The following is an 18,679-nucleotide window of genomic DNA, read 5'->3' on the forward strand; positions in this document are numbered from 1 at the left end:
GTTAGCTTAGGGCCAATCTTCCTCAGGAAAAAAAAAAGATAGAAACTTCCAGTTATAAGGTAAGTAAGCAGTAGGGTTGTGCTGTGCAGCATGATGACTGTAGCTGATACTGCTGTACAACACACAGGGAAGTTGTTGAGAGAGTAGATCCTAAGAGTTCTCATCACAAGGAGAACATTTTTTTCTTTTCTTTTTATTCTCTCTGTATGAGATGATGGATGTTAACTAAACCTATTGTGGTCATCATTTCACAATATAGGTAAGTCAAACCATCATGCTGTATACCTTAAACTTATATATTGATGTATGTCAATTATTTCTCAATAAAACTGGAAAAAAATTTAAAAAAATAAAAAAGAAAGCAAGCCCTGCACAGAGGACCCAGCTCCTGCTGGGTCTCCTCGCTGCATTTTGTCCTGGATAATGCGGACCCTGGATGTCAGCCCCAAGTGGGACTTGACAGGCCCTTCTGGCCCGGAATGCTGTCCCTGGGAAGCTCAGAGTCACAATTTCTGAGCAAGCTTCCAGCGTGGACCAGGTCCGCATCACAGAACGTGGCCCAGCTCTCGAGGAAACCTTCCGCTCCCTGCCAGGGCCAGCCTCTCCACGCCCCAATTGCTTTCCCTTCCACTCCTTCAGCCCGCCGTGGCCTATGGGGCTCTGCACCGGTGCTGCCAGCTGAGCACGCCCGTGTTCCAGCACCTTCTGCCAACACCTTGCTCCAGCTGGCATGGGCCCCAGTTATTCTTCGTGGCGGGGCCAGGTTTTGAGAACCACATTGCCAGGATACAGCTGACCGATTCTAAATTTAAGCTCGTGGAATTTTTCAGACACAAGCAGTGGTGTGGCCTGCGGGACTGGCTTCCGCTCCAGTCTTGGCTGTGGAGCCAGGTGCTCGTTCTGACATTCCTGCGGCGGACACCACACATGCCCCTCCTCAGGGCTCTGCCCTTTCGTGGCTGCAGAGGAGCATGTTTAAGGTGAAGAGGACAGCTGATCTCTAGGGACTCTCCCAGGACTCCTTTCTCCTCCACTCTGACCTGCCGGGGCACCCAGAGGTCTCTCCCTGGGGTGCTGCCCGGCCCCTCAGCTTCCCCCCTTCTCCTCCTCAGCCTGGCCTCCCGCCTGCCCTGAAAGGGTTGAAACACTATCAATGGAAGTGACTCGGAGGCTAGTCTTTCTAGTGATGGGATCCTACTGAGCGAGTCTCCTGTGGAGGACAACGGGGCAGTTTCCAAGGGGAACTGACATAGCTTATACTTCTCCACATGGAGGGAGAGCCCTGGACACAGCCCGTTGGCCTGACAGGACGGGAATCGCCAAGCTGACCTCAGGGCCACCTGTCCATCATCTTCGCCCTCTCCTCTGACAAGCCCTTTTACACTGGGTATCGCCTGGGACCATCTTGGCAGACCATGTGCGTGTGTTTTATTGCGTGGAATTTCCATTCATCTGTATGTGCCGCGTACGATGTGCTTGAATTGGGACTTTGCGCTATGCGGGTATGTGTGTGTGTGTGTGCACTTACTGCCTCCCAACCACGAAGCCCACTGTGCTCCCTGAGGTTGGCACCTTGCTTCTTCCCACGAGGATTTGAATGTCTTGCGTTTGCATGGAACCTCACGTTCTCACATCCACTATCTCGTATGATCCCCTCCGATAAGAACCATATACATTATTGTAAGTAGATGACAAAATCAAGGATAAAGGCTTAGGGTGGAGGGTGATTAGTACCAGGTGGAGACTAGAAGCCAGGTCTTCCGATCCCAGGAGGTGCGGCTCCTTCCCGGGCACCAACTAGGAAGGAAAGCCGGGAAAATGCCCCCAGACATCACGGCCTCGCACCCCGCAGCGGAGTCCTCCTCCAGCCTCCGCCCTTATGTACCCTCGTTTTCTCCTCTGAAGAAGAGGGGGTACACTCCTTGCCAGCTCCCCTTGAAGTGTCCTGGGAGTAAGTCAATCCTTGTATAGGAAGCGAATTTGTGTGCAAGTAATAATAGAGAATGTTTTTGAGTGCCAGATCCTGATTCTGGCTTACCTGCAGAATCTCATTTACTACTTCAGGGAGTGAGGCAGACAAGTTGCCCACACAATACCCGTTCTCCTGTTCTTCCTTGATAACAATGCCCAACCCTGGCAAGACATCGTGATTCGTTAGACCAGCTGGGACGATACTTTTCACATCTTTCCAGCCTACCTTACGGCTCATGGTAACTGTGTGGGCCGCTTTTGGCTGATGGGCCAGAAATATAAGTTTGCTGGTGGAGGGGGTAGTGAGGTTCTGGGGAAAATTTTTGCCTTCATGCTAAGAAAGATCAGAAGCATCTGGCAAGGCCCTTCTCTTTTCCCCTACCTTGAACTCAGACATGATGTTTAGAATGGCAGCAGCCATCTGTGACAATAAGGTGACAAGTCTGAAGATGAATGCAGCATGCTAAGGAGGAAAGGGTGGAAAGGAGGAGCACCTGGACCTCCGTGAGCACCTCAGAGCTGCCGAACCGAGACCAGCAACTGCCTGCTCCAGGCTTCCGGCTGAGTCATTGAGAGCTGGGTTTCCTGGTACCTGCAGCTGACACAGATAGGTCGTGTCATTCCTATTTCACAGAGAAGAAAACGAGATGCCTGGGACCACAGAATATGAAAGAAACAGGCCTAGAGTTCAAAGCCAGACCCTCAGACACCAGAGCCTGAGCTCTCTCATTGCCTGTAGAGCTTGTTAAGCAAATTACTAGTATAAGTGAGATTGCAAGGAGAACGTTTATCCTATTTAAAGGGACAATTACAGGTTAATTACAGACAGTGCTGGAGTCCTCTCCCCGGCCACGGTCACCTGTATAAGCCCTCAGGAGAAGACGTGGGCCTTAGCAGGGCTGAGCAAATGCAAACCCTCTTCAGACACAGGCCATCTGCAGTGGGGCTGAAGGTGAGGGCCACCTCTGGAGGACTCCAGCACCCGGGCTAGTCAAGCCCCTGCAGCCTGCAACGAGGAAGCTGAGGCCCAGAGAGGGGAGCCCTTTGCCCAAAGACATGCCCAGTTCAGGGCAGAGCCGAGACAAGGCGCCAGGCCTCCCTCCCCAGGTGGGCACTCTTTCCACCCCCACCACCAGCCGTTTCCAGAGCCCTGTCCTCATGCTACTCGGTCAAGACTTGGACCTAGTTTGAGAAGAGAGCTTTGTGCTCCCCGTCCACGTCCCCGCAGTGAAGCTGCAGTCCGTGCGTGTGCTGGCTGCTCTCTGCGTGGGCAGGGTCACATTGCCACATTGCTCTCATTTCCCTGTTTATTTACTTATTTATTTTTGAGGAAGACTGGCCCTAAGCTAACATCTGTGCCCATCTTCCTCTACTTTATACGTGGGACGCCTACCACAGCATGGCTTGGTGAGTGGTATGTAGGTTGGTGCCCGGGATCCGAACCGGTGAACCCTGGGCCGCCGAAGTGCTGCGCACAAAGTCGACCACTGCACCACCGGACCGGCCCCGCATTTCCCTGTTTATATATGGGGGTCCTGGGGCCCACCATGACGTGTCAGAGCTGGGAGTACACCATCCTGGCTCATTGCAAGCCCTTACTTAGTGGTTACATAAGGGAATTCCTGGCTTGTGGCTGCCGCCTCTCAGCAAGCACTTCCTCGCGTCTTCCCTCTCGAAGCCTGTTCCTTGAAGCTTGACTCTGCTCTTGAGGCCTCTCCGCACTCCTGCTGGGGCTGTCACTTGGGGGGGATGCGGAGAGCGGTGGAAATTCACCAAGTGCTTTACCATCGGGTCCTCGCCCAGCGCTTCAAGTCCCTCAGCGCCTCTTCCAGGTTCCTCCTGCCTCAGTACCCCTCCCCCCCAGACACACACACGCGCGCACACACACGACACATGCACAACACACGCAAGCGCACACTCATCCTTCCTCTAACAAGCTACCTTCAAGGTGTTTATAGACCCAACGGGTCCCCAAGGGGCCCTCTCTGGGCAGCCAGCTCTAATTAGCCCAGTGCCCTCTGCCCTGGGACTTTGCTCTGCCTCCGTCTCTCCTGGCAGAAGGGACAAATTGGAGCCTGACGTCCCTCAGGTGACTGCATCAGGTTGATGCCAGGCTGTTGCTCACGTTGTCACCTACGTCCAAGCTGTGTTTCTTTGTGGTCAGTGGGGCTGGTGTGTGTGTGAGGTTGGAGGAGATACGTGTGAATTACACCATAGCATTTTGCTTAATGGCCTTATTTCTCCCTTCCTCTTCCCTTGTTAAGAGTAAAAATTGTCTGAGCCATGATTAAAGGCATTAGGAACACTTATTCTCCGATTCAAAGCTCTAGAATCCAGCCAGAACTAGTATTTTGTAGCAATGGATGTTTTAAAAATGGGAAGGAGCCCCTGGGATACAGAGCAGGGGTCCAGACTCCTGGCTATGCCCAGGGCAGCTATAGCTGCCTCCTCTTTTCCCCCCCACTTTTTTTTTTATGATTATTTTAAAGATTGGCACGTGAGCTAACAACTGTTGCCAATCTTCTTTTTTTTTCCTGCTTTTTCTCCCCAAACCCCCCCAGTACACAGTTATATATTTTTTCAGTTGTGGGTCCTTCTCGTTGTGGCATGTGGGACGCCACCTCAGCATGGCCTGACGAGTGGTGCCATGTCCACACCCAGGATCCGAACCGGTGAAACCCTGGGCCACCGAAGCAGAGCACGCGAACTTAACCACTCGGCCATGGGGCTGACCCCCCCCCACTTTTTTTTTAATATTGGTAAAAAAAAAAAAAAGAATCACATAACATGAAATCTACCATCCTAACCATTTCCAGTGTATAGTTTGGCAGTGTTAAGTACATTCACATTATTTTGTGACCAGTCTCCAGAGCTCTTGCAACACTGAAACGCTCCACGGTACCCGTTAGACAGCAGCTCCTCGTTCCCCACCCCTGGCCCAGCAACTGCCTTTCTACTTTCTCTCTACGAATTTGACTGCTCTAGGTACCTAATAGAAATGGAATCATATAGCTTTATCTTTTTGTGACTGGTTTATTTCACTTAGCTTGACGTCCTCAAGGTGCATCCATGTTGTAGCTTGTGGCAGAATCTCCTTCCTTTTGTGGCTGGATAATATTCCATTGCACGGATAATACCACGTTTTGCTTATCCATTCATTCTTCCGTGAACATTGGGTTGCTTCCACCTTTTGGTTATTGTGAATAGTGCTGCTGTGTACATGAGTGTATTAGTACTGTAGGTGCCCTTTGTAATGTCTTGTCATTTGAAGATGAAATGAGCCACCCATGACACATTTGCAAAATGAAGGAGAAAAGAAATGCCTTTGCATGGCACTGTGGCAGTTCCCAGACTCAGCACAGAGCCCTGGGGAACCTGTTCAAAGGCCCTGGTGGGGGGTGGGGGGGGGCGCTGCGGAGCAAGAGGTAGGACTTGGCCTGAGTCCTCACCTCACCTCCGATCAGAGCAACTCCACTTCCACAGCGTGTTCATTCCACACATAGTCACCTCCTTGTGCTGGGCGCTGTTTCAGGGCCCAGAACAGACCACAGGCCCTGCCCTCACAGAGCTTACACTTGAGCGGAGGGGAAAGGAGATGAACCCAAGACAGAGGGCAAATCCTGTTGAGGGTGTGTTTATGGCAACGAATAAGGAAAAGAAGGTGCTGGGAAGAGGGATGTGAAATGTCAGGGGCAGGTAAAATTTAGATCCTGTGGCCAGGGAAGGCTTCACTCATTGAAAAGGTGACTTAAAAAATAGAAATGTAGAAATGCATTTGAAAAATAGAAATGTAATTCACGTACCATAAAATCCACATGCCATACAATTGCACATTAAAGTGTACAATTCATTGGTTTTCAGTGTATTCACAAAGTCGTGCATCGCCACCACTATCTAATTGCAGAACATTTTCACCATAAAAGGTGACTTTTTGAGTAAAGATCTTACGCTGGATGTCTTCCATCTACTCCTCCGTCTACCTGCCCGCCCCGGGCCCTGGGAGGAGGACTGGGCTGGAGCGCATTGAGGCTCCTTCCCTCAGCCTTCGGTCCACTCTAACAGCTGGGAGCCCCCACAGGGGGTCAGCGGGAGGGGGAGAGGGGCTGGGGCCTTTACTCCTGCAGCCCCCTCTGCAGCCCCCTCTGGGTGGGGGCAGGAGTGGGACCACCACGGGCTGGCTGCATCCTGAGGCTGCAGTCCCCCTAGAACCACTGTCTCCACGCAGCTCACTCTCTTTCCGAGTTCCAGCGACTTTCCCTCCCCCTCGTCCTGTCAGGCCCAGTGATTGGGTCCCTGCTCATTGCAGCGCAGGATACTCCAGTGTCCCTGTGGCTTCCTCCATATACTCTGTCCAGACCTCTGTAAATAGTCCCTTTATTAAACTCTTTTCAAGTCACCCAATATAAGCATGCCGTCTCTTCATGCCAGGGCCCCTGACTGACAGAGACCTGGTGGAAAAGAAAGAGCTGGCCCCCAGCGGACAGCAGCGCAAGCAGAGCTGGGGCATGGGGCGGTGGCGTGCTGGAAACTCAAAGGCCCTGAGCTGGGCACAGGCCTGGCATGCTCAAGGAACAGCAAGATGCCGCTGTCGGGGGGCCATGAGTAAGGGCAGGCAGAGGAGACAGGCCTGGAAGGCAGCCAGCTCCAGCTCACGGAGAGCCTTGTGGCTGTGGTGGAAATTTGGCCTTTACTCTAGGTAGGATGGGCAGGCACTGCGGGCCTCCGAGCACAGAAGTGATGTGGTCTGATTACGCTCTAGAAAGAGCCCTTGGTTGCCGTGTTAGGAACAGACTGGAAGGGGAGAGCAGAGGCAAGGAGGCTAGTGGTCAGACAGAGGCCCAGCAGGAGCTGGGCGGGAGGCTCACAGTGGGATGATGGGAGGAAATTTCTTTTCAAAGGTGTGGATGTAGAGAAAACACTAGGGTCACCCAGGGCTTAGGGGCAGCCGAGTTGTCACCTCCTTTCAGGTCACAGGAGAGAAGTGGTCACTGCTGGAGCTGTGAGGCTGTGTCTGTGAAGGTGTTTCTGGATGAGATTTACATTTAGATCAACAGACTTGAGTAAAGTACACTGCCCTCCTTAATGTGGGGGGGCCTCATCCAATCAGTTGAGGGCCTGCAAAGAACACAGGCTGACCTCTGCTGTGAGTAAGGAAGAATTCCTCCTACCTGACAGCCTTTGAGCTGGGATGTTGGTGTTTTCCTTCCTTTGCACCAAATTGAATCATGACAGTTTTCCCTAGGTCTCAAGCCTGCCAGCCTCTGGCCTGGAACCACCCCACCCACTCTCCTGGGTCTCCAGCTTGCCCACCGCAGAGCTTCCGGTGCGTCAGCCTCCTTAATTGTGTGAGCCAATGCCGTATAATAAAGCTCTTTCTCTCTCTCCACGTGTCCTGTTGGTTCTGTTTCTCTGTAGAGCCCTGAGCACTACAGGGAGAGTCGAGCCGGGGGCCCCCGAAGAGGCCCAGTGGTGTGGGGTGGAGAGCCCGGCCAGTCCAAGGAGCTTGCTCTCTTCCCCACCATGCTAGCTCCAGGCACCTCGCCCCCAGGGCCTGGTGAGGGGCTCGCCCCAAGCAGATCCCCAGGGAAGTGGGTTAGGTTGGATTAAATCATTAGGCGTTTGAGATGTAGGACTGACCCAGAGACAGCCGGAGTCCTCCTCCCCTCAGAGCCCAGACAGACCACACAGCTTCCCTCCCACCCAGCAGGAGCGACAGCCTCCCTGGCCTGCAGCGAGGGGGGTGCCCCTGAAGGTTCTGAGTTTCCAAGGTCTCTCTTAAGGACTGAAAATTCCTTAGCTCTAGGCTCTGCTCCCACGTTTCACTCTATTCCTGCGAAGAAATCCCTTCTCTGAAGTCCTCTGCCCTGCCCTCCTCCCCCGGCTCCTTCCACAAGCCCCAGTGCTTCATGGTGGACCCCGGTCAGAGGGGCCGCGGTCCGCAGACGCCAGAGCTGGCCAGGCAACGACGCGGACATAGCAAACTCGATTCTGAGTTGTTGAAAAGGTGTTTTCTCAGAACAGCTGGTGAGGGCACGTGTGGGGTGCGCTGCCTCGGTAGGTCTGTAAAAAGACAGGCTATTACTTTACCCACCATTCTAACGTCAGTATTTGTCATTCCAAGCACTTGGAAGGCTTCCTCAGCAGGTCTACGGGGCTGGGGGGACCCGGCCACCACGGTGTCAATGACATGCGCAAAATGGGCACGGACAGAGCTTTCTGAGCGGCGCCCGTGCCCAACACCCAGGAGGAGTCAGGTCTGCCAGGAGCAGGCGCTGAATGGCAGGAGCGGGTCTGGGGCTCAGGAGCTTGTGTCATTGGGGGTGGTCATCCCTACTAGGAAAAGAATACAAACTACAAATACAAAAATAGATGTAAAAGTGAAAATTTATTTAGGATGAAAAAAATCACTCCAAATTGCAAATTTTAAAAAGTTGATGAACACCACACACATCACAAAATCTAGAAAAATTACATATTCTTTTTATTTATTAATTGCCCCACACACCTCTGTAGTACTTTTTCTAAATTTGGTATGATTTGTAATCCTCAAAAATTTACCTGAAATTAACGCAGGCACAGGAACAATTCAGACGCCTTTAAAAATCACTGCCGGGCCAGCCCTGCTGGCCTCGTGGTTAAGTTTGGCGTGCTCTGCTTCAGCAGCCTGGGTTCGGTTCCCAGGTGGGGACTTACACCACTGGTCTGTCAGTGGCCATGCTGTGACAGTGGCTCACATACAAAAAGAGGAAGATTGGCAACAGATGTTAGTTCAGGGTGAATCTTCCTCAGGAAAAAAAAAATCCCTGCCACGTTGTATTGAGCCACATAATTGTGTAACCAGATTCCTCTGATGCTACAACGTTGACTTACTGAAGTGTGTGCGGGGGAGTTCGTCACTAGGACACTTGCCTCTCCAGGCATTTCTCTGCGCGGGTGGCCATTCTGCATGCCATTTTGCTGGAACCAGCAGGTTGTGTCAGGCCGCAGTGCATCGGGCACTCGGAGCAGCACCCTGGCTGGGGTGGAAACTGTGACGTCACCCCCAGTGCTCAGGTGGTACTATTACCACTTTGGGCCCACAAACACAAGAATTTTTATCAAATTCTGTTTTGCATAACTCTGGTCAGCAGGGGAGGCCCATGCGTGGCGAGTTAAGCCACACACTGGACATGGACTCCTTCCCCCACGGGAGAGCCCCGTCCCGGCCGGGTCATCGTGGGAACCCAGCCCCCTGCTAGCAGGTCTGCGGACGAGCTTCTGGCTCTGTCTTCCAGACTTTCCTCTGCCCTCCCCTCCCACATGCTCCCAGCTAAGGCACTGCAGGACCCTCACTTGGGTCAAGGCCAGGTGCTGCCCCTGGGCTCCTGATGCAGGCGACTCGCGCTGGGTGATGCGGGTTCCCGGAAACCAGTCCCACACCAGGATGGCTGGAGATGACTTGTCCATGCAAGGAAGCAACGGTGAGCTGTGGAAATTATCCCACTGAGCCCACATTAAATGCTTACCCGCCTCAGCTTCCCCTTAGCTGGATCCTCCAAATGCCCACAGCCACTCAAACATCACCCAGCCAGGGGAGATGGGACAGAAGAAGCTGGAACGGAGAGAGCCAGAGGCCTTAGCCAGCCATGGTGGGACTCACACTCTGGCGTGTATTAGGAACATGCTATGCGAGGGAGGGGCCCTGCGGCTTCCCTGGCTTCACCTCGAATGCGTCCAGAGCCTAGAACCAGGAGCAGGTGAGATGTGGGGGCCCTGGCATGTATACACAGTTTCTGACCTGGCCAAAGGCAGCAGGACTGGAGATATGAGCCAGAGTGAGTCAGCTCTGTCCCCTAGCCTCCCTGTGCCTCCAGGGCCCTGAAAGTAGGGATGATGACCCCAACCTCCCAGGACTGTATGTTTAAAGAGAGGATGTGTAATGGCGCTTGGTAATGTGGAGTGAGGGACAAACAGCTGTTGTCCTGGGTCCAGCCTCACAACGTGCACAGCATCCTCCTGCCCTCGGGCCGGAAAGAGCAGGCCTCCACGAACAGGTCTGCCTCTTTAATGCAAGGGGTGTGCTCCTATCCCCAACAGAAGGAGCCGAGCCCAGTGTCCTGAAATGGGGGTAATCCTGTTGAGGTCACCCTGCCAGCCCCTCTCCCTGCAGTCAGGCGGGGATTAGAAGAGAGGCCAGTGGATTAACGGGCTCATTTTGTCACCACCTCCCCGGGCGCACTGGCAGCCCCTCCTGGAGCCTGCTCATCGGCAGGGCGGAGAGCACACCCCTCGCCCCGGGCCCTGCCCCAGGATCCGCCTGAGCGCCAGGGGACCCCAGGCTAGCCAGCACCTGCAAGGCGCAAGGCGTGGGGACCTCCCAAGGATCCGAGCGACAGGCAGACAGGGCTCGTGTCTGAGGCTGCTCTTTCCTCTGCGGCTCGCGGTCCCAGCGCGGGCATCCTGCCGGGACTCCCCGGGCTCCACCAGACACCAGGTCCGCCCACGGCAGGATGCGCTGGGCCTCCCTGCCGAAGACCGCTGTCATGCTGTGGCTGCTGCTGTCCAGCACCTCCCCGTCCCCCGCGTGGGGGCAGGCCGAGATTCCTCTGGAAATGTAAGCATCAAGTTCAGCCCCCACCCCGGAAACCCTTTTGCCCACCCCCCCCCCCCCCGCCCCCCGCAGACCTAACGCTCTCCTCCTCCTCCTCCGACTTCCCTCCAGGCTCTCCCCTGGGGGCTCCACTGCCCACTCTCCCTCTCTCGCTGTGAAGACCTTTGCTGTACCCTCCTCTCTTCCCCAGAGCGCCCCCAGTTTGGAGTCCCGCGCGCCCCCCGGACGCCGGACGGTTTCAGGCCGAGCTGCGCTCAGGCCCCGCGCCCGGCGGGACGCTCCTGGGGATGATCGATCGCTGCGGTCAGGCGACCGGGAGCGGGAGCCGTGCTGGCTCTAAGTGATCATCGCGGCTCCCCGAGGATTTGTTAGGGAGTTTGGGTTTTGACAATCTGAAAGAGTGAAGCAGTTCTAAACCCACAAAATGGCTCCTGCAACCAGGAACTGGGAACACTGGCACATTGGTAGCCTGAATCTTCCGGTTCTGCGCCTTTCTGCCTCCTTCCAGGCCCCGTTCTACGTCCTGTCATTAAGACCAGCTCCAGGAAAGGATCTGGTATCAGTCATTTATACTTTGGTATAAATTTAAATTACTGTGTGACCCCTCTGGGGTGTTTGGCTTTTAGTCCTTAGCTCTGTGGCGCTATTATAGAAACTTCCAACCCGTGGGGAGCAGAGCACTCCAGACAAAAGAGGGTTATCTACTCAGTCCATCTCTGAGTCCAGCATGACAGGCCACCAGACCAACAGTAACCTCCCATCCTAGTGGAAGTGGGGACCAGGGAGCCTGAGCGATTGCAGTGTGTGTTCTCAGCCTTGCTGAGGAGCATCGTTTCCATCTAGCTGCACAGCCTCTGCTTTTTTATACGCCTGGCGCTGTGTTAGGTGCCTTACACAGGATGCCTGGGGTCCACACAGACATGCAGGGGTGGGTAACAGCACCCCCCGTTCTGCAGCTGAGGAAATAGCTCAGAGAGGTTGGGCAGCTTCGCCAAGTTCCCGCAGCCAGTAAACGGAAGTGCCGGAATTTGAGCTCCAGTCAGCCTGGCCGCGGCTGACCGTCCCCCACTGCCAGCGTGAGACTGCCCGCTGCTGAGGGGGGGATGATTTGCATGCCTGGAGCACACACCAATGGGAGAAGGCGAACTCTGGGCACAGGCTGAGTGCCCAGCAGAGGTGGCTGGGATCCAGGGCTTCCCTGGGGAGAGCCACAGAGGGGACCACCTACACAAAACCTTGAAGGAGTCGGCTGGGATTGACGGCCCACAAACAGCCCACAGCCACCGCCCCCCACCCCTTAGCCCAGGCCTTTAACCGCCCCCACAACTGGATCCTTCTCAGTTTTTCCCACCCCAAAGACTCCGAACCTCTCTGCTGTCAAGCCGGCCCTCCCTCCCACTCAGCCCCCGCCTCGCCCCGCCCTGGCCCCTACTGTCCTCCCAAATCTGCCCTGCCAAGCTCACCGGAGTCTCGTTGCCAGATTCGGTGGATGCTTCCGGCCTCCTCTCCCTGGACTCTTGTTTTGGATGCCAGCCTCCCCCTTTTCCTTGGATCTCAGCGCCTCAACTTCCGTAGCGCTGTGCCCTCCCGGGTCTCCCGGGCGCCCGCTACCTTTCATCTTTCTCAGGGCTCCCTTCCCTCTGCCTGCCCCTGAGATTGTTGGTGCTCCCCAGGGCTTGTCATCCCCTCAGATCTTCTCAGGCTATGCGCTGTCATTGAGAGAGCCCATCTTCCCTCAGAATTTCAACCCCCGACCCGTGTACTAATGACTCTCAGCCCTGCCTCTGCCTGTTAGACTCAGACATCCGTGGCCTGTGGATAGCTCTTCCTAAACATCATCTGTTCAAGTTTGTGTCTTTCAAGACGCAGAGATTGGTGCCTTCTCGAGTTGTGCAGTACACAACCTGGCCAGCGCACCCTTCCCCATAGCGCTGCAGCAGGAACCTCCCATTCTGCGTCCCAGGCTGCACCATGACCTTGCGCCCTCCCCGACATGCTCCCCCTGAGCTTCCTGATCGTCTTAAGTTTATCCATCACACCGCCTTCAGCTCGAATGCCCAAGCTAGAAAACTGGAAGTCATCTTTGACCCCTCCGAGCTCTTCTCTTCTCTCTGCCTGGAATTCTCTTTGTCCGGCTAGACCCTTCCAAACTTCCAACACTGCACCCAGACCCCGCCTCTCCCGGGAAGCCGTCCCTCGCCACCGCTGCCCCTCCAGGGCTTTGCTGGCGACCCAGCCAACGCGTCCTATGCTCCCTGTATGGGAAGGGCTGTCCCTCAAGGGGGCCTTCACAGAGGTCAGGACCCCAGTGTGGCCCCAGCACCGTGTGCGGGCCCGGCTCGCGGGAGGCCGCAGTAAACACTGACTGAGGGACTGACTGAATGCCGACCTTGACACGGCCACGCACGCAAACTCCTTTTGCTCCAGCTACAGAGGCTCAGACAGTCCTTTATGCCCACCGCAGGCGCCTGCCAGCCAGCCCAGATGGCGAGAACTCAGTGCCCTTTGGGGGTCGGACAAGAGGTCAGGTATCCCCGCTGGGCAGCCTGCACCAGGGTGGGGGCCCTCGTGCCCAGCCAGCCCTTGGCCCAGCGGGAGCAGCTCAGAGCCTTTCCTCTGCCTGTCTGCCCCACGCTGCCTCTGAGGTTTCAGCAGAGGACTCAGCACCCACGGTGGCCCTGAGCAGGACATGCTGGAGGCAACAACCCGTGGAGGAGCTGCAGCCATGCCCAGGCAGCACTTGCATCCGTGCCCCGGGTCCTCCCTGCCCTGTGCTGGCGTGGGCACAGCCTCTTCCCCTCCTTCGCTCCTCTCCGTTCTCCACCCACAAACCGCAGCCCCTGGGGGCCTGGGGTCAGGCTTTGGTTCGGGGTTAGTTGACCCTGCCCCTGCGCCTCAGCGGGAGACCCAGCCCAGGGTGTCCTGTGCACACAGAGCAGCCTCTGGGCCCCGGTCCTCCGAGTCCCCTGCACTGGCTGGGGGGACAGTAGCTCTTTGTGTTTTCTGGGTGTTCGTCAGTGTGTATGCATTCGTGTGTGTACGTCTATGTATATACACGCATATCTGTATATATTATGTAGGTCTCTGTTTGTGGGTGTTTGTGTGTGTGTGCATCAGTAGGTGTCTGAGTATAGACACCTGTCTTCTGTGTGCATATCTGTGTGCATCTGTGCAAGTGTCTCTGTATCTGTGTGTGTGTACAGGGTGAAGCTGTGGGCGGACACCTTCGGTGGGGACCTGTATAAGACTGTGACCAAATACTCAGGCTCGCTCCTGCTGCAGAAGGTCAGTAACCCCTTCCGGGGAGCTCACAGGGGTCAGAGGGCAGTCAGCAGGGAGTCAGGTGGCCCTTCCAGAAGAGAATCCCCAAAAGGCCGTGGGGGGTCTTGGAGATCATCTAATCCAATCTCCTCACTTTCAGATGGGGAGAGTGAGACCCAGGGAGGAGAACAACTTGCCCAAGTCACAGAGCAAGTCAGTGGGGGCAGTACAGAGGGGTGGCCAAGAGCGTGGTGTCAGCTCAGATCCCTGGGAAGCTGATGCCGAGATGGAATAGACAGGCAAGAGACTCATTAGGGGGCATTGGGACTGTGAAGAACAAAAGGGAGAGGGAACTGGAGCCAGCAGACTGGGATGCAGGCCTGACACCTGTGAACAGGGAGGGGAAGGCAGGAGGGGCAGGCAAGAGGGGCCTCAGGTGGCCGGGCCAGCCGTGTTGAGAGCCCTGCGGGGGCTGCTCAGGCAGGAAAAGCAGGTGATGGGCCTGTGGAAAGCAAGAAAGCAGGGAGAGATTTCCTTACCTCCAGTCTCAGGACCCCCAGCATGTCCGGGGGGACTGGAGACCCAAATGGGACCCTCGCCAAGGTCTGAGCCCATGCCTGGCTCCTGGGCAGGAACAGGACAATGTGCCAAGCCCCTCGCCCCATTTATTAACTGCTTTCTTTGCAGACTGACACCTAGCCTGTCCTCTTACTAGATTATAAACAACCTCATTTTCCTCCAACATTTATAACTCCCAGACCAGATTTAATAACAGCTTGCCATTGTCTACCATTATCATTTGCTCAGAGCCTTATATTCAGAATTTAATTCTCACCACAACTTCATGACATGAGTATGATCTTCACCATTTTCTAAACATTGCTAAAAGTAAGTCTCAGGCATTTCCGCCTACAGGTGACCCCACTGCAGCCACTGCCTCTGCCCCAACCCCCGCAGCTCCTCTGCATGGAGGGGGTGGGAGAAGCCGGGGTGGGTCGCCACAGGTGACTGTAGCAATGACAGATCACACCCCCTTCCACCCACACGGCGCTCCTCCACTCCAGACACCATTCCATCCCATCTTCCCATCATGCCCTGCAGCCCAGGTGAGGAAGGTGGAGCAGTAATCATGCAGCCGTTTTGTGTACAGTATTCTCCATGCATTCTAGAGCGCTCTCTAAAGCCTGCAAATGTCACATCTTACACATGAGAAAAGTGACTAACTCCCTAAGGTCACATGGCCAGTAGGTTGCTGAACTGGGTCACTGGACGTTGATTATAGACACACTCTGTGAGAGATTGTCTCCCACAGGCCCGGAGAAGAAACTGGAACCCAGCTCTCAACTCTCCTGGGCTGGTGGGCAGTTTGTCAGGTGGTGTCAACTCCTGCAGCCACTGAGCTCTGCCTGGACAGGGAGACTCGAGGCTCATGTGGATGCAAGCAGGGCACACTGACATCACGAGGCGTCGGCAAAGATGAACTGATGTCTCACAGTCCATGTGAGCCGCCCCAGGGAGGCTGCATGACTGCACAAAGAACATGGAAGTCTGGGAAACCTGGCCCATCCCAGGTCCCCGGTTCACTGGCTGTGTGACCTTGGCCAAGTTCATTGACCTCTCTGAGCCTCAGTCTACTCCCTCTTAAGGCTATTAACTTCAATGTGTCCAGAGTCCGTGGAACAGAGAGGACATTTGATAAAAGACAGCTATTATTGTTAGTGGAGGAGATGATACGTGGCAGGAAGGGCTGTCCTTGCCCCTGGTTGGGTAGACAGGGTTTCACTAGTGTGAGTGCTCCAGCTGAGAGGACAGAGGCCATGCGTAATCACATCCGAGACACAGGTGACCATCTCTCCCACTTCCCTGAACAGAAATACAAGGATGTGGAGCCCAGTCTGAAGATCAAGGAGGTGGATGGCCTGGAGCTGGTGAGGAAGTTCTCAGAGGCCATGGAGACCATGCTGCGCAGGAAAGTGGAGGCTGTCAAGGTGCTCCAGGGCCTATGATCCATGGGGGGACTCCTCCTCGGCTCCCGTGACAGCAAAATGACCCTCACTGATGAGTCACCCTCCCACCCACATCATCCTTTTTGCTACCTCGCAAACGCCTGCCTGTATCCCCATGAGCCAAAAGATCCTTGCAAAGGAGGAAATGGTGGGAAGCAACGGAGACGGGAGAGGCAGGCACTTGAGCTCTGCCGTAGGGAGAGACGCCCCACACAGTAGGATCAACCTACAGTGTCGAGAGGGACTGGACTGTGCATCACCACCTCATAGTCAGTGACTGCTACAGAGTGAGGCCTTAGGAGTCACCTGCTGAATGAGCGGATGGTTGGACGGGTGGGTGGTGGATGGGTGGGAGTATAGCTGGATAGAGAGCATGCAAAGCAAGGCTCCCTCCCTCTGCTCTCCCTTCTCTCCTCTGTCCTTTTCTCCTTCCCCTCCTCCTCCCCTTCTGCCATACGACCCAGCTTTGTGGTACCCAAGTGCTCTGCGGGCTGCCCAGGCAGCAGAGGTGCTCACAGTGGTGGGCCTCACGCTCAGCTGATTCCATCACTGCACCTCCACCAAGCCTGGCTTGCCCTGGTAGAATCAGAACATGACACTTCCTTGGCATACCTGTGGGGACCTGGCTGGTTGGAGAGACACAGTTCCTGCCCCACCCAGACAGACATCTGGCCATCCAAGATCAATATTGTCCCCAAAAGGACTCCCTTTGGGCAGCCAGGAGAACAAGAGAGAGGAGATGGGGCCGGGGTGGTAGACCGCGCAGGGGAGGCTGAGGCCAGCGCTGAGGTCTGGGTGGGCTGGCTGAGGTGTTGGGAAGGCAAGCTGCAGCCTGCCGTGTGCCTGCCTGTCTCCCCATCTGCCCCATCGAAGCCCACAGCCTGGGAGGAATCTAGGGTCAAAGTCGCTGGGGCCTTCTTTCCCAGGCATTACAATTGGCAGCCTCTTTTCTCCAGGCTTAGGGGCAAGGGATCTTAGCATCAGGAAGCAACAAGAAGATACTTAGGGACAGGAGGGCCCATCCTGGGCCACAGCAGGAGGGCACTGACCTCACACACAACCTGCACCAGCAAACACCTGCCTCAGTCAGCAATGCTGGTTAAACCACCTCCCCGGGCAGAGCACAGGCACGGGATGCAGGAATGGACCACTGCAGGTGCTGGTGCTTGTGATACTAGAGCACAGGTACTCTTGGCACATACCCAGAGGCCAGGGCTCTGGGCTCCCCAGGCTCCTTCCCACGGCTTCAACTGCAGAAAGCACCCAAAGGAGCACTTGCTCTGCCGACCTCCAAGCGCCAGTCCCCGCTCCCTGCTGGGGGTCCTGTGGGGCCACAGCCACTGACACTTATTCGGGGGTCCCATGGAGAAACTGCCTGCAAAGCAGCTCTAACATCATCTTTGCTCTGTGACATTTCTTCATCACATCCTGGGACTTGGGGGTTGGGAGGGGGAAGGCAAGGATTTTCTACTCAATTTACAGTTGCACAAATAGAGACCCGGAGAGCCTCAGTGGCTTGCCCCCTGACAAAGCCAGAAAAGGAGCTCAGGTCTTCTTTTTTCGCCCCCACATTTATTGAGGTACAATTGGTAATCAAAAATTATATATATTTAAGGTGTACAACCTAATGACCGTATGATATGGTACATACACATTGTGAAATATTCACCCAACCAAGCCAACCAACACACCCATCACCTCACACAGTTACCATTTTCCTATTTATATATTTTTGTGTGTGTGGTGAGAACACTCAAGATCTATCCCCTTAGCACATTTCAAGTACACCATACAATATTGTCAACTAAAGTCACATTGCTGTACAATTGAAACTTTGTACCCCTGACCAACATCTGCCCATTTTGCCCTGCCCCCAGGCCCTGGGAACCACCACTCTACTCTCTGTTTCTTTGAGTTTTACTAGTTTAGATTTCACATAGAAGTTAGGTCAGGAGGTATTTATTTGTCTACATCTGGCTTATTTCACTTAATGTCTTCCAGATTCATCCATGTGGTTACAAATGAAAGGATTTCCTTCTTTTTTTAAGACTGAGTAATATCCCATTATATATATGTGTGTGTTTGTGTGTGTATATATATATATATGTATCTCACATATCCATTCATCTGTTGGACAGTTAGGTTGTTTCTGTATCTTGGCTGTTGTGAATAATGCTACAATGAACTTGGGAGTACAGATATCTTTTCAAGATGCTAACGTCATTTCCTTTGGATATATACCCTGAAGTGTGATTGCCAGATCACATGGTGGTTGTATTTTTAACATTTTTTGAGGAACCTCCATACTGATTTCCATAGTGGCTGCATCAATTTACATTCCCACCAACAGTGCACAAGGGTTCCCTTTGCTCCACATCCTCGCCAGCACTTATTTCTTGTCTTTTTGATAGTAGCCATCCTAACAGCTGTGAGGTTATATCTCATTGTGGTTTTGATTTGCATTTCCCTGATGATTAGTGATGTTGAGCACCTTTTCATATATCTGTTGGTCATTTGTATGTCTTCTTTGGAGAAATGTCTATTTAGGTCCTTCACCCACTTTTAAAATCCGGTTGTTTTTTTGCCATTGAATTGTGGGTGTTCCTTACATATTTTGGATATTAATCCCTTATCAGATATATGGTTTGCAAATGTTTTCTCCCGGCCCATAGGTTGCCTTTTCATTCTGTTGATTGTTTCCTTTGCTGTGCAGAAGATTTTTAGTTTGTTGTATTTGTCTATTTTTGCTTTTGTTACCTATGCATTTGGTACCATATCCAAAAAAAGACCAATGTCAAGAAGGTTTTTCCATATGTTTCCTTCTAGTAGTTTTGTGGTTTCAGGTCTTACG

General features: G+C 54.0%; 1 protein-coding gene across 1 annotated transcript in view; it reads left to right on the forward strand.

Moving 5' to 3' along the window:
- Nucleotides 1–10,344: 10,344 nt before the first annotated feature.
- CACNA2D4 (calcium voltage-gated channel auxiliary subunit alpha2delta 4) overlaps nucleotides 10,345–18,679 on the forward strand; it is a 105,431-nt gene continuing 97,096 nt past the window's right edge. The window contains exons 1-3 of the mRNA XM_023642900.2: nucleotides 10,345–10,564; nucleotides 13,765–13,846; nucleotides 15,694–15,810. Coding sequence (XP_023498668.1) covers nucleotides 10,461–10,564; nucleotides 13,765–13,846; nucleotides 15,694–15,810 — 303 coding nt within the window. The 5' untranslated portion in view covers nucleotides 10,345–10,460. The remainder of the gene's footprint in view (nucleotides 10,565–13,764; nucleotides 13,847–15,693; nucleotides 15,811–18,679) is intronic.

The sequence above is a fragment of the Equus caballus genome, chromosome 6 (genome assembly GCF_041296265.1).
Source record: "Equus caballus isolate H_3958 breed thoroughbred chromosome 6, TB-T2T, whole genome shotgun sequence".
In the NCBI taxonomy this organism is placed as follows: domain Eukaryota; kingdom Metazoa; phylum Chordata; class Mammalia; order Perissodactyla; family Equidae; genus Equus; species Equus caballus.